The 23,552-nt window shown below is 37.3% G+C and overlaps 3 protein-coding genes and 1 non-coding gene across 5 annotated transcripts in view; 3 read left to right on the plus strand and 1 right to left on the minus strand.

Annotated features, from left to right (window-relative positions):
* LOC134749602 (phospholipid phosphatase 2-like) overlaps positions 1-9,812 on the minus strand; it is a 56,589-nt gene extending 46,777 nt beyond the window's left edge. Inside the window, exon 1 of the mRNA XM_063684616.1 lies at positions 9,518-9,812. Coding sequence (XP_063540686.1) covers positions 9,518-9,619 — 102 coding nt within the window. The 5' untranslated portion in view covers positions 9,620-9,812. The remainder of the gene's footprint in view (positions 1-9,517) is intronic.
* Positions 9,813-16,400: 6,588 nt separating this feature from the next.
* LOC134749689 (uncharacterized) lies at positions 16,401-20,352 on the plus strand. The gene is made up of 4 exons (XM_063684708.1): positions 16,401-16,527; positions 17,276-17,466; positions 19,103-19,216; positions 20,176-20,352. The coding sequence occupies exons 1-4, from the start codon at positions 16,401-16,403 to the stop codon at positions 20,308-20,310; spliced, it is 567 nt and encodes a 188-aa protein (XP_063540778.1). The 3' UTR covers positions 20,311-20,352.
* Positions 17,688-17,759, plus strand: Trnae-uuc (transfer RNA glutamic acid (anticodon UUC)). The gene has a single exon. It is a non-coding gene; the product is annotated as a tRNA-Glu (tRNA).
* A 1,903-nt stretch (positions 20,353-22,255) lies between the features above and the next one.
* LOC134749601 (phospholipid phosphatase 3-like) overlaps positions 22,256-23,552 on the plus strand; it is a 462,302-nt gene continuing 461,005 nt past the window's right edge. For both annotated transcript variants that reach the window (XR_010128502.1, XM_063684614.1), the window contains exon 1: positions 22,256-22,539. Coding sequence is in view for 1 of the 2 variants with exons in the window: in XM_063684614.1 (XP_063540684.1) it covers positions 22,411-22,539 (129 nt within the window). In the remaining variant the exon portion in view is untranslated. The remainder of the gene's footprint in view (positions 22,540-23,552) is intronic.

A 23,552-nucleotide genomic window follows, 5' to 3' on the forward strand; every position in this document is an offset into this window, starting at 1 on the left:
ACTGACTTTAAAGTTAGTGTGACTGGCAGATAAATTATAACCTGTCAATTGAAACCAACTAAAATTTACGTAAACCGTAATCACCCAAGTCTAATGTCTATTTCTCTGTCTTAAAGTGAAAGAAATATGTTTTTTATTTATTTATATATATATATGTCATCATAACAAAACATGAAGTCTTTTTGATAAAATAAGATATCTTTAAAAGGGTACTCCGCACTGATGCACGAATCACACACCTGAAGGAAGCTTAATAGATTGCTTAAACAGTGTTATTACACACATCTTGACCTAATGATAATCATACCGTGTGTCTATACCTTTACGAGAAGTTGATGACAAATTATGACAACAGATTATCTATTCACTTTTACAGCAGTGTTGCTTTTTAAAAACGGGGTCACATTTTAATTTTCAGTGTTCTGGCATCCCTGATTCACAGTAACCTCAAACAGTTTTACTCTAGCCCCGTTGCTAAATTTGTAATTTTCGAGTTTCTTGTTTTATTAACGTAGTCCGAAGCCAGGCTAAGCTTTAATAAAGTAAATTCTTGTTTGTTCGGTTCAAATATAACTATTGTGTCTATAAAACTAATCTGTATATGCAGAATGTATGCGTGAACGCATGTCAATTTCGAGGTTATCATCAGTTTGAACAGTAAAACAGTTAACATCATTTTTTATTTGATCCTATATACAGTTTTCCAGTGTTATTCAATGTGTAAACCGTATCTAGTGAATTACGTGATAAAGCAGTCAATTATTCCAATAATGTGAAGTGAATCCAGTGAGAAATACTAGTGTTTAGTTAGTGATATTTCAGCTTTTAACGGATCTACCATGCCGGATTTATGCTTTTTCTATCATAATTACTCCAGGTTAGTGCCTTTCCTAAACACAAATGTCTGTATGAAGTACAAATATAAGTTTATGTGCTCCGTTTACGATGGCTTAAGTTTGTCAGATAAACTACCTGTGCTAACTAAAAGAATATACAAAGTAACAAAACAACTGGTTATTTGACGCAAAAAAGCTAACAAATCCTTAACTATTGTATCACATTTCACGGCAAAACTTTGTGACAAACGTCACATTAACATAATACATAATTTTAAACTAAGCAAAGTGTAAACTCATCCTGGTTATGGTACCACCACTTTATAACAACCCCTTAATATACATTCTTACTAACTTAACCAGCCTATTGATACTCAACACAACAGCCCAATTACGCAGACGCCCATCGCCTAAACTAACATAATTAATACATAATTACCCGTCTACCCCAGTATCAAAGATGCAAGCCCATGACCCCAAAAAAATGTAATTTACCTCTGCTTAGATTAAATTAAATTGGCCTCAAATAAAACGTTGTGATCGTCTAGATAATGGCAGGACACTACCGCTATGTGTAATAACCCAGAAACTTTTTACATTAGAAGGATAAGTATAGCCATTACAAAACACAGATATCTAAATATTTCTTATTGAAAACTATTAGAATTTAGAGAAACAAACTTAAAGGAATCATGACAGTTATTTATAGATAAATTTATTATGATGATGCTGAAAGAGATCAGATTAATAAGTAAATTAAAAGAAAATCTAATGATCTAAATGAAATTAATAATGATATTTTTATAAAATGGGGTTAAATCCTTCTACCCATCGGAAACATGTTCATAGGTATATATATCTTCTATAACATTCCTCCGACTGAACCGTTCGAACAAATAGAGCTATAGCCTCAATCTATATATCTTTAGATTGAATCTCAAGTTCCTTAGAACAAATTTATTAGAAATATTACAAGTGTCATAACACTTTTGTAAGTACTAAAATTTCAGTACTGCAAAAACTAAAATAAGGAACACTTGATCCCTTGTATAATATTAAATCGTGGGATTTTACATGCTTTAGCTATATTATCTATCATCGGGGTGAAGGTCTGGTTCAAAAACCTAGTTTTGCACTATCAAAGAAAGCGAGCTCCTTAAGGACACTCAAGATTGGACCTTTATCATACAGTCATCTTTTAATTCTAATCAAATTATCTCCTTAGAGTACAATTCCATCAAATGGCAAGTCCATAGACTCTAATACCTTCAAATATTATAAAGATGAATAAGACCTTAGCCTAAAGAATTTATTCAAAAATTCTGAACTATAAATTCAATTTGCTTGCAGTGAATCCACATTCAAAGTATAGTAGAACACCACACGACCTTGCGTTTCACTTAGTCGTTGCTTGAATTGCCCATAATTCTGAACATCTTTACATCTATTCAGTTTGATTTAATAATTGGAATTATAGATTCCATTACTTGCCATTATCAAGCAATTGTACTGACTATAAGCTTCTTTCAGCAGCTTAAATACTAATTACACAAATCTTTCAGTGATGGTCAACAAAACCCTACCAAACTTAATTGGCCTATGCTTGGAGAGTCATGATCTTTCTGATCACTAAAGAATTTAAATAATTCCTTATAGTAATTAAATTGATTAGAAAAATGCTAATTTATTTAAATCAATCATTTCTAAAGTAATTATGTAATTATTATCATCTAAAATAGAACATTTCCCATTGATTAATTTTAACCAATATAAAATTCCAGAATTCTACAATATATCTATAAAAAGGTAAAAATGTAAATGTAACTGTAAAAATATCAAATTGGACTTTCAGAAGCTACATAGACTCTGTTATTTGTTTAAATTTCAGAATCTAGAGGCTACACCCCTCATGCTAAAATGATTGCTACGGAATGAAACATATACTTGTAAATTTAAATAAATAATTCAGATGATATTAATAAATATTACATAAATATCAAAATATAGTTAAAATTGTATAAAAATGTTTTACTGAGTTTTTATATGGATTAAGTTTCCTTATCGCTGATTTTAGTTTTAGACTGAAAAACAGATTAATGACTAGATTAAATTATAGGACCTTCCTGAAAATTTACTTAAACACATAATAATGACTTGTGGAATAAACACATAATGTCCTGAAAATTTACACAACACATAAAATAACCTGTGGAATAAACACATAATATCCTGAAAATTTACACAGTCAATCACACTGTAATGAAAAATCCACTTACCAAGGCTCGAGCTTTTCTTTCTTCATACTTTAAAATTTACAGACTTCCCTACTCAAACTATGGCATCTGCCTGACTCACTTCGACACAAATGCACTCACAAACCTAAATCACTGAAAAACTTATGGGCTTGGTTGGCACGGTTAACGTTTCAACCCATAAGATGTTCAATGCCATCAAAATTGATTAGTACACACATATGCAATAAGGAATTATTGGATCTATAAACTGAAACTCTCAGGTCTAGTTACTCAATAAAATTAATTAATAACTATTATCAAACAATTTAAAACTTCCAGGTATTTATTTTTAAGATTTAAATATAATTGAATTTACTCGATTTTATCTATTTGTAATGAAAGTTGACTATTTCTTTTGTTACTTGACTTCTATCTTAGTAAAAACATGATTCCACTCACCACCCCGACGATCTTATTCTCTCTCCTACTGCTGCTCTTTACTGCTACTGCTTCTACTGCTCGTTCCGCCTCTACTTTTGTGAACTTTAATACGCGCTCTATGTCAACGACGAACTGGCAGAGCCTCCTCCGAAGAAATAGGAATTCTAATACAAATAGGTATCCCGAACTTTAGTCTAGGGTTAAGTTCTTGCTCGGGCAGAGGTTCACTTTACACATCTGAAATTCCGAAATTGAATGCCCCACCTACAATCATCTACATCTATTTATAGTAAAATATTTGACCAAATTACTTTTTCCCTCCGCTTAAGCGAAATTCAACCTTATTTTTATCAAGTTTATAACTTTCCCTACCTGATTTAATGTCTTTAATAAATTTCATTCATTTCCAATATTCCATTCATTCCTGACCAATAAGACAATTACGAACATTCCGAGGAACAATATGACATGCGCAATGGAAGCTAATACAAAATGAGACGCCTTCAATCAAAAGACACCGCATTGCCGCCCGTCGATAAGGTTGATTTTGAACTGAAACTATATGGAAATAGCGTCTTATTGACAATCGACAACAAACTCCCCTTTTTAATGAAACCGGCACACGTAAATAACGTGGTGATACCAGCTACAAATTTTAATTACCTCATAATATATCAGTGATATAGATTTTAATTGATCCTAAGTTTGTGCATTTAATGAACATTTGACTTTATTAATATTAATAAATATTCTGAGAATATTTTTTACATTAATTGTAATTCATTTAGGGATGAGTCCCTTTTGTTTTTTAGTGGTAATTCTGTCTTTTTTATTTACCCCTCTGATTTTAGTCTTTATTTTTATTATGGATTACTTTTAGTACTGTCACAGTAAAGAATTTTTTTAATTTATTACATACTTGACTGTGTTTTTAGCAAGATTTGTATTATGGATGCTTGACAATGCTCTGTACATACATGTTGTAAAATTTACATACATAGGAATCACCTCATCAAATATCTGTTCCTCCCTTACAGGGTCCCTTCTCATGTTGACCTTATGTCACCTAATTACTTGATTTTATTTAACATTATGACAATCTCTTTTGCTATTTCTATCTTTATTTTGCTTGAGTTAAAATGTAAGTAACTAAAATGGTATATTAAGATAAATTACTCTAGTTTCAAATCTCCTTTATATTTCATCCCTTCTCCTAATTGCATGATAAATTTTCCTGACTTTTTGGGTAATCTCTTGTCATCTGGCCACCCCATTCGCATAGATCTGGATTTCTTGGAATTTTTGCCAGGTGCGTCGGCCAAGGTCACATTTCTTTTAAAACAATTTATTATTGCTAATTTTTTGAAATTAAGTAATGTTGTTGATTTTATCGTATTGTTTCCATGCTGACTTGTTTATATTTTTTAAGGGTATTTATGTATGCAATGTTATTTACTGTATGTTACTGATATTTTCTAGACATTAAAACAAAGTTATCTATTTAATTGCAGTTCTCTTAATCATAATGGAATGTTTAATCTACACATATGCTTAAATATGTCTAATAAGTATATACTATATTTAATATCTGTACAAGAGCACATGCGATCGGTTACAGCTGCAAATATACTTTAAAAACCTATATACTCCCTTTTAGGGTTCCGTACCGAAAGAGTAAAAGCGGGACTCTATTACTAAAACTCCGCTGTCCGCCTGTCTGTCCGTCTGTCTGTCACCAGGCTGTATCTCATAAACCGTGATAGCTGGACAGTTGAAATTTTCACAGATGATGTATTTCTGTTGCCGCTATAACAACAAATACTAAAAACAGAATAAAATAAATATTTAAGTGGGGTTCCCATACAACAAACGTGATTTTTTTGCCGTTTTTTGTGTAATGGTACGGAACCCTTCGTGCGCGAGTCCGACTCACACTTGGCCGGTTTTTAAGAACCTCATACATGTAGCTAGAGAAAACCTCAGTTCATTCCATAGCCGGAGCATCCGCGGGAGGAAATTCCTGGGGCATCTTCTATGAAAAGGGACCTTATTGTCGATGGCGCTTACGCCGCACAGCCGTCGCGCAGCATTGTATTTATAGGTATATCGGAGCATCGTTAATACTAATAGCGTAAGAGCCATCGACAATAAGGTCCCTTTTTATAGAAAATACCACATTTAGGTTCTAGGGTGTGAGGATTAAACACCCTGCCGACGGAGAGCGGAGCGGGTAGAGTACACTATTCCATCCCGGGTATACCTGCCAAGGTATTATTAATAATAATAATAATAAGCCCGCAGGGCAGCTTGTGGCGAGCTGTTGGGGAGTAACGACCCCACGGACCCGAGTGCTCCCGAGAGTCGCTCAGGGTCTCCGTCTCCGGCGTATCTTCGTCGGTCGGAGTGGACCCCAAGGGGACCCGCAGGACTCTCAGCTCTGGCTTGCCTTCATTGGCTGTCCAGAGAGGAGTCGCTAGAGCTATATGCTCCAGGGGTGGAAGTGAAAGATGCATAAGACGCGAGTTGGCACAGTGGCTGGTAACAGCCACTGGGTAGAAAGCGGCGCACACCTCTCGACACCCCTGAGCCGCTCACACCGGTGTTGCTCCTGGTCGTCTTTACGACGGCAGTTTCAGGGGCCCATCTAGTCAGCGGCGAGTCACCGCCTGCCTCGATAACGTGTACAACATAATAATAAAATCTTTATTTCGAACCATTAATGTCCATAGAATATTGTTAGTATTGATTATCTATTTTTCTACATATTTTTGTATAAATGATTCATTGGTAGACACAGCATCCAACATGCATGTTACAGTTATAACCGGTGTTCATGCCTCGCCGCGCGCGGTTAAACAACCTTGATGTAACATGAACATGATCATAGGTAACGCATCAATGATAGTCAAATCATTACAATAGGTAGTAGGTAGGGTAAACACGCATTATTTGGTGACACGCCTAATTCGGTGATACAAGTTTTGAAGCATGACACCGAGGAAAGCTAGTGAATTAGGGCCTTTTAAATGGGCCTCACGGCAAAGCCGCCGAAGCCGTGAAGCCGTGAGGTCCCATTTAAAAGGCCCTAATTCACTAGCTTTCCTGGGTGTCATGCTTCAAAACTTGTATCACCGAATTAGGCGTGTCACCAAATAATGCAAGTTTACCCTATTGAGGTTTACCTGTCCTATACCTTGCCGATACTTATCGGCAGCGAGGGAATATATAGTCACAGCTCTCAATACATTTTTAACTTCTAAAAACAGCCCATATGACTGTCATTTTTCTGCCACATATACCTATCATTATCAGTTATCCCTTCTCCATTGTATTGACGCATAACGCATCCTCGCACATCTCTGGTGGAAACGCACCCTTAATTTCCACGAAATGATGTTTTGTGTAATTTTTAACCAATTCATTAAAAGACGTGTGTTATGTAAAGTTTCTAAGAAAACCCAACGAGCGTGATATGGAGGTTTGTAGATGTAGAGTTGAGTCATAAAATCATGGTATCATAAAATATATGTTAGTTCACTGATTATGTAAACGAGGTTTCACGTTGTAATATATATGCTGGGGCGTTCATTAATTAAATGAATTGGTTAAAAATTGCACTAAACATCATTTCGTGGAACTAAAGGCTGCGTTTCCACCAGAGATGTGCGAGGATGCGTGCGCGATGCGCGACCACTACAAGGGATAACTGATAATGATAGGTATGTGTCAATAAGTGTCAGTAATATTATTAATATGTTTAAATACTTAATATTCTTGATAAAGAGCTAAGACGTCTTTAAGTTATAATTATAACGGAAAGCTACAGTAATCCAACAATTAAATAACAGACTTAACTAAAAGAAAACATCGGTTAGTAACACAGCTCGCTATCGCTAATCTCTAGCAAATATTGAAAGTGCATATAACACGTGCAAATAAGAAGATTATCACTGCTTCGGGGTATGGCACACTGCGTCTGATTCGCGCGTCGCTCCGAAGTTTGAGCGAGACAAAGTTTATGCTTTCGATGTCCTCCTCCTCCTTGCATCGGTTTCCTCATCACAGAGGGTCGTGGTCACTTCTAGGGAGCAGCTTCCCTTGGACAATTTGCCGCCACCTCTTTCTGTCTGTCGCCGAGTGTAGGGCACCGTGGAGCGTTACATATCAAGGGCTGAGCGTATTTGGTCTGTCCACCGCATTGGGCTCCTGCGTCTCGGCCTATCGCCTTCGATGTAGCCCACAAGATGGCAGAATCTACTATGCACAAGAAAACGTACGAGAACGGTAGACGGCAGCTCTTGCTTTGGCAATGTACATGTTTTAAATAGGCATTAAAAAAATAAGCCAGAACATTTTGGTCAGGTTTGACCTTGCCAGACGCGTGCACAATAATTTTTCAAATAATTTTAAAAAATGTTCTTGAGACAATCTGTAATTTTTACAAATAAAAATTAAATAGTCTAAAAAGTCATAAAAAAATAAGCCAGAACATTTGGTTCGAAAGTACTTACCTACATGCGAAAGTAACTCTGTCTATCTCTATCATTTGCTACTACGAGTAAATGCAAGCAAGTACTATCTCGGACGATCGATGTTCGAAAAGACATTGATATGACATAGTTTTCAATTTGGCAAAGATCAGTTGGACTGAAAAAAAAACCAACGAAGAGGTTTTACGTATAGTAGGAGAAAAGAGGACTTTGTTAAGAACTATAGATAATAGAAGAGGAAAGATGCTTGGGCACCTGATACGACACGACCACGACGAATTTATCAAAAACATCATAGAAGGGAAAGTTGAAGCAAAGAGGAAGGAGGGAAGACCAAGGAGAGCGTACATGCATCAAATAAAGGAAAAACTCAACGTCGTGTCGTATCAGGCTGTCAAAGAGAAGGCAGAGGACCGCGAAACATGGAAATTGCTCCACCGACAAGAGACTTACTCTTAAGTATATGATGATGATGAGTTTTCAATTGCCTAGTTGAATTAAATATAATGCCCGAATCTATATGCAAAATAATCGAAATATAAATATTTGAAAATTACCTATGCCATGCCGTTTAGTTTCCAAAAACGCTGTGTATAAGTATATAAGTAATACAGATAAAGATAAGATGGAGAGGAGATAATTAATGTATTACAGGCACATTTTAAAGAGCTAGAACTAGAACCTTGCTGGAACTAGATCACTCCTAAATCTGACGATATTTTCCTGAAAGAAATTTCAACACCCCAATACTAATGCAGCGTACTATGTAGGCGAACAACGCGCGAACGCGAAGCGGCGTGGCGCGGCGCGGAGCGGGGTGAATCAATCCTTTGATACCTCGTTGAGAACGCCAACGCCGTGGTCAATATGTATAGATAAATACATAGAAAACATCCATAACTCAGGAACGTTATACCTGTGACCTGTGATAAACACACAAATAAATACGGGACCCCCTGCTTCGTACTTCGTAGGCAGGGTCACTGCCAACTAGGCGAGAAGGCCGTAACGCTGCGTCTTATGTAAGCGATAAGCTCGCGTACGCGAAGCGAAGCGGCGCGGCGGGCCCACGGCGTTCGCGTTCGCAACGAGATCGCCCACGTAGGCCTAGGACACTTCTATAGGTATCAAAGGATTGATTCACCCCGCTCCGCGCCGCGCCTCGTCGCGCCGCTTCGCGTTCGCGTGTGGTTCGCGTGTTGTTCGCCTACGTAGTACGCCGCTGCGTAGGGTAAACTCGCATTATTTGGTGGCACGCCTAATTCATTGATACAAGTTTTGAAGGATGACAACCAGGAAAGCTAGTGAATTAGGGCCTTTTAAATGGGCCTCACGGCAAAGCCGCCGAAGCCGTGAAGCCGTGAGGTCCCATTTAAAAGGCCCTAATTCACTAGCTTTCCTGGGTGTCATGCTTCAAAACTTGTATCACCGAATTAGGCGTGTCACCAAATAATGCGAGTTTACCCTAATCAACCTGAATTTACTTAAAGTAAGATTATAATGAATATAAACTCACCGATCCCGCCATTGAAGTCTCAATCGCAAAAACCTCCGTACTCTCCGTGGGTGCTGTTATTTTAAAATTATTCGGAGACGCACAATTCAAAGAACGCAACATCTTGACACCAAAAACACCTTCAATTCAACAGTTTCACGAAACAATAAGACCATTCGCGCGAATTGTGCTCACACTTTAAAATAAACACAAAAAACCAAAAGCCGATCGCTCATTTACCAATCGACTCGGGTTTTCACACACGCAAAGGTTTTCTGATAGGAAAAACCAAAAGACTATCACTCAGTTGACATACGCTGCGAAACAGCTGTTTGCAGTAAAAACAGGTGAAGATCGCGCGTGTTATGTCAACACGCGGGAGCGTGTGTGGGTACTGTGGGTACTGTCAAAAGACTAACTAGGCGAGTTGGTCGGTCGGCGCATACGCAATTTGAATAACGAGTTTCGAGAGCTGGATGTGGCATTGAGAGAGATAAGATTGCTAACTGAGTTTATTAAAGAGCCACTCACCTTGCCACAAATCGCAGGCTAATTAATGCCGATTACAGGATGATACACGTTAGAATAGAACGGTGCGGGTACAGGGCTATAACCGCCAGAATCGAAGTTCGCATATAGCGGGCATCTTTCTCTGTCACTTTAATTACGCCTTCATTCGAGTAAAAGAGAAAGATCCTCAGAATTAGCGAATTTAGATTTTCGCGGTAGGCCCTCAGTCCAAGCGTCCTACGCTTCGTTTTCTAAGGAATGCATCACGTGATCCCCGATCCAGTGTCGGACGCCTTGGCCCGGATCCGGACCGTTCTACCGTAAGTCATCTTTGTAGGACATGTGCAATGTATTTATTTTATCCGATCTAAAATTGCATGCGGTTCGTTGCAAGGTTCGTAGCGTTTGCTTCTGTGTCTGTTTGATATTTAGAACTTCAGCGAATATCGAAATTCGAAATACTTCAACAGTAATGCCGGTGTAGTCTGAATCGTAACGGTACAGTCAAGTGTAAAAATATGGGTGCACTCATCATACTCAAGAATATGTCCTATATCTAAGTTATTTAATTATACGAACGGGTCTACCGCGATATAATTTCATTGTTTTTACCTTAAATTCCGACGTTTCAGCTGAGTTGCACCAGCTGTGGTCACGGAAAAGTTAAGGTTAAGGTAAAAACAATGAAATTAAATCGCGCCGGTAGACCCGTTCGTATAATTAAATATGTGTTCAAAACGCGAGAGTTTAAAGTGTTACACATCTAGTAAGTTTACATCTTTTTGCTCGTAACATATCTTTATGATTCAGCACGTGAGCCGCCGTGTGTACTTAGTTTCGTGTATTCCCATCGCCCGCATGAGGTGTACCAGAGGGTCTACCGCGAACTTCGGTCTTCGTTCGTTCGTTTATTTGATTTAATATATGACAGGTACAGAGAAGCAGATAACGAAAAGATTTACGGTTTTCACGGTAGGTCTTCAGTAAAGTTTGACCGATAATGTATCCTAGAGCCATTTTATATTAAGTATCTATTCCATCACGATCTTCTTTTCGTTACCATTTCGTTACCAATTTTCATATACTTTGTATGACGGTGAACGAAAAAGCTCGTGAATTTCAGTAAAAATATTTTTTTTTTAATTAATAAAGGCGTAATGCTTTAATTAAAATGGTTTTGCTGATTGCGACTCCAGCAGCAGCAGCAATACTGATATTAATGATGCAACGGCAACGTTTCTGCTGCTGCATTGTAGCAGCGAGAAACGGACGATTTCACTGGTAATTTCTTCAGTATCAAGATACCAAGTAATCCAAGAGCTCATCTTTCATTGGTTCGCTAAGCGTTTAAATATACAAACACTTCAGAATGGATAACGGTGACTACACGGCAGAGGCAGGTTCCGTAACATGATGACTCAGTAAGTTTATAAGAATACTTGAAGACCTTATGTTGTTGTGTTAAGGTTTAGGTTTAGATAGGACGAGTTTGGGAGTTAGGACACTTAGGACAGTCGTTGACCGATCTTTCAAGGTCCAAATTCTAAAATAGGCGCCATCAATGAGGACGCAATCATTGAAAAACGCGTCCTTGTATATGCCAAATCCATAGAAAAATATACCTACTTATCATAAACTGTAGACTTTTGTTTGGTTCCAAGAGAGTTGGAAAACATTTTGCGGTGTGTTACATAAAGGGAATTATAATGAGTAAGTACTTAAGGAAACAGATAAACATAATTACATAAATATGTAAATACAAAAATAAATATTATAGGGACATTCTTAGACAATTTGACAAGTCCCACGGTAAGCTTAAGAAGGCTTGTGTTGTGGGTACTCAGACAACGATATATATAATATACAAATACTTAAATACATAGAAAACATACATGACTCATAAGGAACAAATATCTGTGCTCACCACACAAATAAATGCCCTTACCGGGATTCGAACCCGGGACCATCAGCTTTATAGGCAGGGGCACTACCCACTAGGCCAGACCGGTCGTCAAACATACAACATACAATTACGTAACTACATACCCACGTTACCAGTAAAAATTATAACCCTCCTTTTGCTTTGCCATAGTCGGTTAAGGTATTTACAATATTGTATTTTTGTTAAATTTTCAATTTAAAAAAATATAAGTAGGTAGTAAAAAAAAAAATAAGGTGGTAAGTATATATTGGGTTTATAGGTAATAAACAAATAACTATCGTAGGCATTATTGAAGTAAATAGGTATTAAAATAAATACAATGGTGCAATCATAGGACTCTACCATTTTCCTTGTTCCATAATTATCATTTAAAATTAACTTATTTATTTATAAATATTTTGCATATTGCTGGGACGTCAGTTAGTCGCGACCACGACCAGTGAAACCTGTGTCGAAACGTCGGTAAATAAAGGCAACAAAATAAATTCGCGATAGACCCGACCCGATTATAAATTGTGATTTAATATTATAAAATAATATTTACTAGATGTATAATATTTACTTTGTTCTGTCAAATACATTGGCATTCACATGCAGGGTGTCACTAAAAATCAGAATAACTAATAATACTTACATTTTTCCTATGTAACTTTACTTTTGAGTGGCATTAACGTGAGGCACTTCATTCGGTTATTGTCCGTTTGTCTGATTTAATATCTTGTCTTTTTATTAATTATATAACAATTTAAGTCTTGGAGACCCTTTACATCTCTAGATAATTTGATGATCTTTTTTATTATTATATACATTTTATCTCTGACACCTAGAGACTTTTACATCTCTAAACAATGTTAGTACTTCTGTTGTTTGTATATTTTTTATTAGCTTTTTTTGTGTACCTAATTTGACATTTATATTTATGTAATTGTTTTTTTTTGTAATTTTGGGTTAATTTTATTGTTTGTAAAAATTGACACGTAAAAGTGCCCCTGTGGCCTATTTGCTGAATAAATGTTTGATGTTTACTAATAAAATATTGAGAATATTTATTGTAAATGAAGGGTACACGGAAAGAACATGTCTAGTCACTTTTTTCGGAAAATGAGATTATCATTTCAAAATGTAGAGCTCTTAATGAACTATTGGTTATATCTTTTGCTACCACTGTATAATATATGTAACACACCTTTTTTTGGTTAAAAAAGACCTGGTCACGGAATTACCATACATTTTGACACGGTTCCAAATTTTAAAACCGCGATTACTCAAAATGTTACTTAAGTGACTAAACATGTTCTTTCCGTGTACCCTTCAAGTGCTACCATTATTTACAAAGTCCGGTCCAACTTCCAACTAAAGATGGAAACATTAAGTCATGGCCTCATGGCAGCAAAAAATGGCGTCAGGTTTCACTCTCTGCAGGAGGCGACAGATATAATTTGACAAATTTAGCTGAACTAAACTGTAGGTAAGAGGATGTGAACGTTAGGTCATTTGAATTTAAATTTAGTTCTCTAAATAAAAGTTTTAACACTGTAATTAAGGTAGAATGGAGTTAATTGAACCGCGAGGTCATTGAACTATAACGTCTATATTTTGACTACTGGCAAAGAGAATAAGAGTATAGATAGTATAGAGCAGTATATAGAGGGTTATTTTCATAGTAAATTTTGTAGTTACAGTAAATTTACTGCCATCTATCGACACACGATTAAAACTAAGAATGAAAATGCATCGTATAGAAAATTTCCTGCAGCGTACAGCTAAACTGTGGAATGAACTGTCACCTGCGATATTTCCGGACTGATGCAAACTTCAAACCTTTAAGAAAAGAGGGTACTCCCATCATAAAGGCCGGCAACGCACTCACAACCCCTCTGGTGTTGCTGGTGTCCATGAACGATGGTAATCGGTTACTATCCGGCGATTCGTTTGCTCTTTTTCCTCCCATATCATTTTATACTTATACTTTAAAGGTTGACTGGAAGAGATCCCTTATAGGGATAAGTCCGCCTTTGTACATTGTATATAAGTATTTATGTTCTTTTATTGTGTTTGTAATCTGTCTTATGTACAATATAGTGTTTACATACACCCTAGTAGCTAAGGTTATTAGCATTAGCACCTATCTTCATCTTTAGACATACTTTCTTTTTTTCAATCTAGTTTTTAATTCACTAACTGGTCGCCCAAGATACAGGCTATGCCTAGTTTGGGGACCCCTGTTCATACTGTTATAAATGTACCACTGTATGCGCGCAACCTGGACCTCATGTATACTCCAGCTGCAGATTCCCATCTTTGTGTGCAAAATAAATATATTTTTCATTTTTTTTTTTCATACATACATACATTATAGTGGCTTAGAAACAAGAGGTACATAACATTATTCATAAGGAGCAAACAAGTTCGAAAACCAGTGGCAAGTACGCCATAAGTAAATGTTTAATCGGATAGCCAATAAGTACAATGGGAAAATAAGACTCAGTAATACAAAATACAATACTGTGTTACTGAGTCACGGCTGATATTTACTTTCGCCGCTGACGCATGTGTTACTGAAAGCAGGTTTAACTTTAGCGGTAGACAGCAAATATTGATTCTAAGGTACCCGCTCTTCTTGAGCCGACTGGCATTATCAGAGATGATGGCAAGAGGCCCGATGGGATGTCCTTGGTTCCTTGGAGCTTGGGACGGATGTTGGTGTGGGATGCTACCTGCGTAGACACACTGGCACCGTCCCACCTCCAACGGACTAATGTAAAAGCGGGCGGAGCGGCGGAAAGCGCCGAAATTTTAAAACGTAATAAATATAAGAGCCTCGGTAGAGAGTATCATTTCGTTCCATTTGGAGTTGAAACTCTAGGTCCATGGGGTCCCAGCGCACATAAGTTGTTTGCAGAAATCGCGAAGCGTCTGGTTGACGTAACTGGTGACCGAAGAGCTGGCGGCTTTCTCGCACAACGTATCAGCATTGCGATACAGCGGGGAAATGCCGCTAGCACCCTTGGTACAATGCCTCAAGGGCCTATTTTAGATTTAAGCTAGTTATTAATTTCGTTTACGTAGTACCACTGTATATAATAATATCTTGTATGTAAATAAATTTGTAAGTAGGTGGAAATGAATTAGGTACATAATAAATGGTAAGTGGACTTATCAAAGGGTAATTTTACCATCAGAAACGTGCGAAACTTTCTTTTTCTTCCTTTTTTTTATACTACGTCGGTGGCAAACAAGCATACGGCTCGCCTGATGTTAAGCAGTCTCCGTAGCCTATGTACGCCTGTAACTCCAGAGGAGTTACATGCGCGTTGCCGACTCTAACACTCCTCTCCCTCGAGCTCTGGCAACCTTACTTACCGGCAGGAACACAACACTATTAGTAGGGTCTAGTGTTATTTGGCTGCGGTTTTCTGTAAGGTGGAGGTACCTCCCCAATTGGGCTCTGCTCTAGATCTGGAATGACATCCGCTGTCCTGTGCCCTACCACACAAAGCGAGATGTCATTCACAGTGTCCATACCTCTCTTTTGGACGTAGTTTAAGGACATACCCAGGTGCACTGAATCCTTAACTTATAATAATTAAATGTCTACTCCTTGACCAAGCATGTTACTCTATTGTTGATTTTATGAAAGAGATTATTTAAAATATTATTGTATTGACAACTATTGCACGATGATTATTTAAGAAATTGAAAACTTTGACCAATGTATTTTATCAATCATATTTAATTGTATATAACTGTCGTATTTCAAATGTACCTGTGTGACCTGTAAAATATTTTATACCAATAAATAAACTGCACTGAACTGAACTGAAGAGGGTATTACTGCAATGTTCTGCTACCAGAGTGCAGCACTAGCCCGTTTAGTAAACCATAGAGTAACATACATAGTGCCTTTAACAGTTTTTTGACAGGCTTTCAGAGATAATAAAATATGACATTGATGCACCAAGGCGGTTTGTTTACAGAGAACCTAATCAACCAAACGCGAATCCGAAATTTCGCTATCTGCCTCTTTATCGCTTAAATATGCTTGAGCTTGAGTAACAGAGATGATAGACAACGAAATTCGATTTTCTTGTTTCGCGATAGACCCTCAGATTGTGGTAGTGGCCGTGCGCAGAGTTTCGCGTAATATTCCCTATTAAAACATTGCGGACCCAGGAGGTCAAGTATTCTTAGCAAAATATCAAGCTTAGTTTTAATCTATTTACCTGGCTATTTTATTTATAACATACCTATATATGAAAACATACGCCTTATGTGTTTTGTGTTATAAGCGCCATATGCAGGAGACTTTTCTTGATAACAATAACTTTTTCAATATCAATGAGTTAATAATAACTTATCTACAAAGATAAAACTGTCACTCAGACATTGACAGTATTGAAGTATTTATTTATCAATATTATCATTTATCTATTTGCAATTTAATTTTCAACGATGGAAAAATCCGAACGTTACCCAGAGCTGCAATCTATTGAGGAGGTGGCACTGGACACCGTGGTGTCCGTCATGAACAGAGCTAAGGAACAGCTAGGGCAACGGCAAACGCTGAAGGGACTTGCACGTAATGTTCCCTCCTGATGTGTTACAATGCGCTTATGCTTAGCGAACAAATATTCTTAAACAAAACCAACGGCCTGACACTTTTTAATAGAGAAAGATGGTCTTATTGCGATTCCTATAAGAGGAAAGAGAAAATAGTGCCGTGCTTTGTCCTTATCACCGACAGGGTGGCATCATAGATAGTAGGCGATGGCGAAATACCGAAATTTATAAGAGTGATAGAGAAAAAATCCTATTCTGCCCTTTTATATGAATATTCTTTCTCTTACCTCCGATCGCTCGGTGGCGCGTCTATAACTATCTACTGGTATATACTATGTGTATGATCAGAACATTATTTTAGCGTCAAATGATGTTTAATAACAGGGATCTTACAGAATACATCGATATCATCTAATTTGTTTGCCAGACTGTTTAAAGGGGGTCCCTTTGTTTGACATAATTATTGAAGGTCATAATGTAATGATTGTCATATTATCATTAGTCATAACTTTGGAACCGTTAACTTTTCAGGATTTTCCTCAGGTTATCCTATAGATAGGTTAGGTTAGGTTTGTTTTATGGCAACCCTGAAAAGTTACGCGTTTCTGAGTAAAACCAAATTATGACTAACGAAAATGTGGACAAACAATACATTATGACTTACTATAAAGGAAACAATAGATCCTGTTTAAAGCTCTGCTCGCACGCGACAAGAAACTGCATGTTCTGTCTGCATTTACATAAAACTAATGACCTTCAATCTCCAGGTTGCCGTGAACTCTTCGGCGGTAAAACCAAGCTGGACGTCACCGGCCTCCGAGCTCCCCTGGCCATCACAGCAGAACACTTCATCGACGACACCATCAGATATCACTGGAAGCTGACAGATCTCTTCATGTTCGCCATCAACTACAAGAACACTTCCATTGATGAAACTTCTCATTACTACTACTATGAGGTACCTATACATTTTTTGATATTTTTATACATTTTCAGTTTTAATCGTGTGTCGACAGATGGCAGAAAATATACTGTAACTACAAAATTTACTATGACAATAACCTTATAAACTATCTATTCTCATTTTGATAAAACGATCATTGATATTATTATCGAAAGTTGACGTCACTCCATTACGGCGTGTAGCTTTTGATACCTAATTTCGGACGCATCAATATCTCCCGTATGGTCTAGTGGCTAGGATACCTGGCTTTCACCCAGGAGGCTCGGGTTCGATTCCCGGTACGGGAATACTTTTTTTTTGTCTATATAGTTACAAAATGCTCGTCTGCCGCTGCCGCTACTAAGTGTGTATTTTTCTTTTGTAGACTTGTGTAGAGTTGTATAATATTTACTCGTATTTTTCAATACGGCGGCTGTGTACAGAAAAGGCTCTCTTTATCCTAAACTTAAATAGTGGCCAAAGTTGCATGTTATCCTCTAGAGTGCAAAGTAATTTTACGCAAATATTGGATTGTTTTTCGCAGCTGTTTGGATAGAAATATGAGTATTAATTTGGATATCAAATCCAAATTCATCATTCAATCCTAGGGCTGGCTCATTCCTTGGCCAAAGGATCGGAATTGCCATTCAGCGGGGGAAAGTAGCCAGCATTATGGGCACGCTTCCGCAGGGATCAGATCTGGGGGACTTTTTTAGTTAGTTTTAATTTAGTTTTAATTTAGTTTTAATTTAGTTTTAATTTACTTTATAAGGTAATAGTTTTTTTTTATTTGGATTAGAATTGTAATATTTTACAACGAATATTTTCCTCGCATTGTAGTGAAATTTTGGTTTTTCACTAAGCAGTAAAGTTTGTTTATCTCTCGTGCATTGAAACCTTTGTTACGCTCAAGATTACACTTGTTTCGCTATCGTTGTATTTTAGGATTTTTACCTGCTCGGTTCTCATTTTCACGAGGGATAAAACCGGCCAAGTGCGAGTCGAACTCGCGTTCCAAGGGTTCCGTACATTACACAATTTAAACAATGTATTTTTTATGTGAAACGTGAGTGAAATGTCTTTAAAAAGCCCGTAGGGGTCGGATCAAAAACTAAGTAATTAAGTCTGACTCACGCTTGACTGCACATTTCTAATAGGTTTTCCTGTAATCTATTTTGTGTATTTTTTTTTCAAAATTTTAGACCCAGTAGTTTCAGGGATAAAAGGGGGGAATGGTCATTTTTTTCCTATTTTCTTGAATAACTTCTAAATTGTTTATCCTAAAATTATAAAAAAAAAATATTTTGAGATTCTCACAATGAGCTCTATTATTTGATATGTAACACGATATAGTTCGAAAAACATTATTTTTTAATTTTCACATTTACCCCCCAAAAGTGGCCCCCATGTTTAAAATTCATTTGTATACGTTACATGTTCGTCTTTGGGTTACAAACTTACATATGTATACCAAATTTCAACTTAATTGGTCAAGTAGTTTCGGAGAAAAAAGGGCTGTGACAGTCGGACAGACAGACGCATGAATGATCCTAAAGAGTTCCGTATTTTCCTTTTAAGGTACGGAACCCTAAAAACAACTTTGCTCCCTTGTGAAGCAACTAACTTTTATCTATTGTTATTATTGTTATAGGCTATATTCAGCCAGCCTACAGCCAAGTATCCCATACCTCAAGCAACAGCTACAGTCTACTTTAGGGTTCAAGAGAAGTACACTCATCCATCCAAAAACGCGCCAGTCCCTTTAGTAAGTATATACAGTCAGCATTACTATTCGCTTAGCACCTTTGCAGGAATGTTGCGAAAATTCGCATCCGCATCCGCAACCGCGGAACTTCCGCATTATTTTCGACATACGCATTAAGCTCCGCATCCGCATAAAATCGATGCGGAGCTTAATGCGGATGCGGATGTGGAACAGGTAGGAACAGGAACGTCTTAGCGGCGGCGTAAGTGCTAGGTAATTTCGTCATTAGCCAATAGGAATCTCGTATCGTTTTTCTGATTCGTCGATCCAGCACTTTAGCCTATGACGGACAGCGACAAGAAGTGAAAAGTTTGATTTATTTGGACTTAAGTATGCGATTGTGGGGCACCTATATTCTTGTTCAAATACTAAGTTTCATTTTTTTTTAAATAAAAATTACTAAAGTATAATATTTGAAGTTTTTTATATGCCTAATCTCGACATCCGCATCCGCGGATGTGAGCATTTAAAAATCCGCATCCGCATCCGCGTCCGCGGATGTCAAAAAATCGGCATCCGCAACATCCCTGCACCTTTGCATACCAATTTCTATGCGGGGGGTACCTTTTCTCTGCAGCTGACTGTACATGTACACTGTACAGTCGCATCTACAAATTCTGCAATCATATTTTGCATGATGAAGCTCGGGTCCTATAGTGACAACATCGCCATCAAAAAGGTTCTCAAAAATGACCCCACTGGAATTTTACCTCGAACAGAATAACTCTTGACACTCGACAGACTCTTGAAATGAGTGTAAGTTCCTTTATGAATTGATAAAGGAAGATGTGTTGTTGCCAGGGCCTGACTCTGACCGCCCTAGGCTGACTATTTATATCCGCCCCCCGCTTGTCTCAACTCAGAGCCGCCGCCGCGCCCCCTTGCGCGCCCCCTTGGTCCTTGCGCCTTAGGCTTTAGCCTTATTAGCCTGTGGGTAAATCAGGCCCCGGTTGTTGCAGATTCAATTCCAGCTAGAAGGGCAGCGAACATCACACGATATCCGCTACGTCACGCTCATGCCCGAATGGCTGCTGGCCATCATCAAGATGAAAATAACTCTCTTCAAGCGCATTGAGGAATATAACATCTTTTGAGACTGTCATGTAGATTGAAAACGAGTCCTTATCCGCCGTTTACGCCGGGGCGTTCAGGCGTTATTAAAAATAAATAAAATAAAATAAAATTCGTTTATTTCAGACTTCATAATGGTCCATACATGTTAGTATCTACTTAATACTATCTTAAGCAACTAAACTTAAATTATTATTATTATTGTTATTGAACGAATATAATATTCAAATATTACGTAACGCAAATTTCGAAGATTTTGTCAGTGTCAAAACTCAAAGGTGACCTTTCTTCAACTAAAACTTTTGACATCCAGATCTAATTCATATGCTGTAATTCAAATCAGAATATGCCTGTATGTTACTCGAATGTTCATGTCATATTTCATGCTATTTTCTCGCCTAATAAGACTCATAAATTAGATTTTAACGCGTTTGATTTGCTTGGCAATTCGTTCTACATAGGTAATTATACTAATTATTGGCAGTAAAATAAGGCACTAGGTACATAACGTACAGAAAATATATAGCAAATTGTGTAATATAGGATAATTAAAAAACCGAAATATATATATAGTTGTACTAGTTACAACTATATATATATTTCGGTTTTTTGCATTAGAAAAAGGGTAAACAATTTTGATTGTTAAGTTACTATACCTAGTTATAATTATTACTTATGAATCAAACAGAATGAAAATATATGTCTGCTATATAATTATTACATATTTGCTGCGACTTCTTTTTCAGAAGCGACATTTTTAATTATGACAAAAAACCGGACAAGTGCGAGTCCGACTCGCGTTCCAATGGTTCCGTATATTAATTCCTATATTCCGAATATGGGCTCCTATAAGACCTTGCAATTTGCCGACTAAGTTAGTAGCCATTCAAAATTGATCTATCTTTTTGGCGAACCGTGAGTTCTCAGTTCGGGAAGAACCATTATATAATCTGTGGTTCGGGGCGAACTATATTAGTTTATAAAAATATTTATCAGTACGGTTTTTGCTCACTATTATTTTTAGTCTCTTTTGGCGACATGTTTCGGACACTCGTGCCTGAGGATGGATTCCCAAAGAATCCGAAACATGTCTCCAAAAGCGACTAAAAATAATAGTGAGTAAAAACCGTACTGATAAATATTTTGAAATATGTCTCACGATAGTTTAAGTGCGATTATACTAGTTTATAATTGTTTTCAACCTTCAACGCTAAATTATATGTAGTGTATTGCAATACAAGGTGATCGCCTTGTCAAACTTTCACTCATACAAATGTCACATTTGAAATGCTAAGTGATGCCGTTTCTTATTCATGACTGTGTCGATTCCGATACACGGGCCATTGACATTGTTATGCAAACATATCAAGAAAATCCCACCAGGGGTGACCAGGGGGACTAGGGATAATCACCGTCAGATATATAGATGCGGCTAAGGTGTTCACAAATATCTGAACATGGGGTCTATTATCAAGAACCATTGTACCTACCTAGGGTTGAAAAAACCCGGAAAATTCCCGTTTTTTTCTAAAAGAAAAGTCATGTTTTTTTTACTTCTATTCGGAAAAAACAATGTCACTTAGTGTCTATATTTCTCTGATAAAAACTGAAAAAAATGATACACGATATGTTTTTTTTTTGAGAATATTAAACCCTATACCTACCTAGTCTGGTAACTGGTTCTGGTTGTACTTTTTTAACAGTAAAATTGTTTTTGCATCCCAACGGGCAACCATCCCATCACCCCAAACGAATAACGTAGTAACTGACCATTCGCCTCACACAACCGCTGTCATTTTAAATGACTTCATTTTAATTTACCTGTGTCCGGGTCGTTAAAGCTTCGCAGATAATATCTAAAACACGTACAATTTTCGACCTTAATCCGTCGACATAAGATATAGATATTACCTGAAGGTTTCGCGCCAATAATGACCAAAGGCTTGTCATTCGATCGCGCTCGCTATAACGAGTCGCACGCGCACCGTTCGCGTTCAATTTCCACGATCGTGTTTTGATTTTGTGGAAAAACTCGACACTTTTGTTTTCACAGCAGTGTGTTTTAAAGTTTTCGCTCGGCGACAGTCTTTTGTTTTCAACTTTCTCAAGCAGTGTTTGTAAAAATGGTGCGTAGTGTAAAAGTGTGGTTTGGCGTGAGGCGCAGCAAAGTGGTGCCAGAGCCGACGGTGTATAGTGTGCCTATTGATATGTCTTCGACCTCTACGTTGGATGTTGCCAATTTGGATGTGGTTGTAAGTGTGTTTTTAAGTTTTACCATAACTTAAGTAGGTATTATATAATATGTGGCGGAGGAGGAAAACATGTGCAAATCAAATCATTGAGGTAAACATGTTAGATATTATTTTATACTCGACCAAGTTTGTTAAGATTATTTATTACTACCGTCGATAGCCAACAGTATACAGTCCGGTCTTCTCTCTTCTTCTTCTTCCTGGCCTTTTCCCACGTTATGTGGGGTCGGCACATGTTTTTCTCTTCCATTTTCCTCTATCTTTCGTCACCTCAGCATTCACTCCTTTCTTTCTCATATCCTCTTTCACACAATCCATCCATCGTTTTTTGGGTCTACCATTTGCTCTCCGTTCATCAACATTCATCCATAACATTCTTCAGTCCACCTGATGGTTATCAACTTATTACCAATCAAAGCTTGCAACTGCAGAGGTCACACTAGCGTTGTCAACAATGTCAACCCTTCAAATCTGTACACTTCCTTTTTGTAGAACTTCACAACAATCCATACCGTGTATAGTCTGCATCTTCTCAAAAGACTTTTTCGTCTAAGACGGTAATCTGTTAAACAAAAGCCATTGTTCCTTTTGTGCGAACGGTCGCCCATCGTGTACTATTGAATCTGAGCGTGTGCTACGGCGCGTGCCATTGTCAGAGACAATGGCTTTTCACAGATTACCGTCTTAGGCGAAAAAGTAATTTGAGAAGATGCAGAGTATAGTCCTTTGAGAAAATCAGGGAAGCTCATTTCATACATACACAACACAACATACCTACTCGAAATGCGTCGAAAAACTTTCAACGCAGCGCAGGCCGCAATAACAGCATATTTCGGTTTATAACGTTATTATATAGGTATAGTTTGGCAAAATACCGTTTTTCGTTAACTTACCGGTTAATAAATACTGCAAAAATACCGGTTAAAATACCGGTATTTTGTAATGTTACTCATAAAAATACCGTTATGAAAGATAACGTTACGCGAAAATGCCGGTATTTAAAGCCATGGTTG

The sequence above is a fragment of the Cydia strobilella genome, chromosome 18, assembly GCF_947568885.1.
Source record: "Cydia strobilella chromosome 18, ilCydStro3.1, whole genome shotgun sequence".
NCBI classification, from domain to species: domain Eukaryota; kingdom Metazoa; phylum Arthropoda; class Insecta; order Lepidoptera; family Tortricidae; genus Cydia; species Cydia strobilella.

Excerpts from the sequence above, each read along its gene's own strand:
- LOC134749689 (XM_063684708.1), top strand. The coding sequence starts at position 16,401 with ATGGAAAAATCCGAACGTTACCCAGAGCTGCAATCTATTGAGGAGGTG. Across the intron at positions 17,467-19,102 it reads CTCATTACTACTACTATGAG|GCTATATTCAGCCAGCCTAC; the intron begins GTACCTATACAT and ends TTATTGTTATAG. Across the intron at positions 19,217-20,175 it reads AAAACGCGCCAGTCCCTTTA|ATTCAATTCCAGCTAGAAGG; the intron begins GTAAGTATATAC and ends CGGTTGTTGCAG.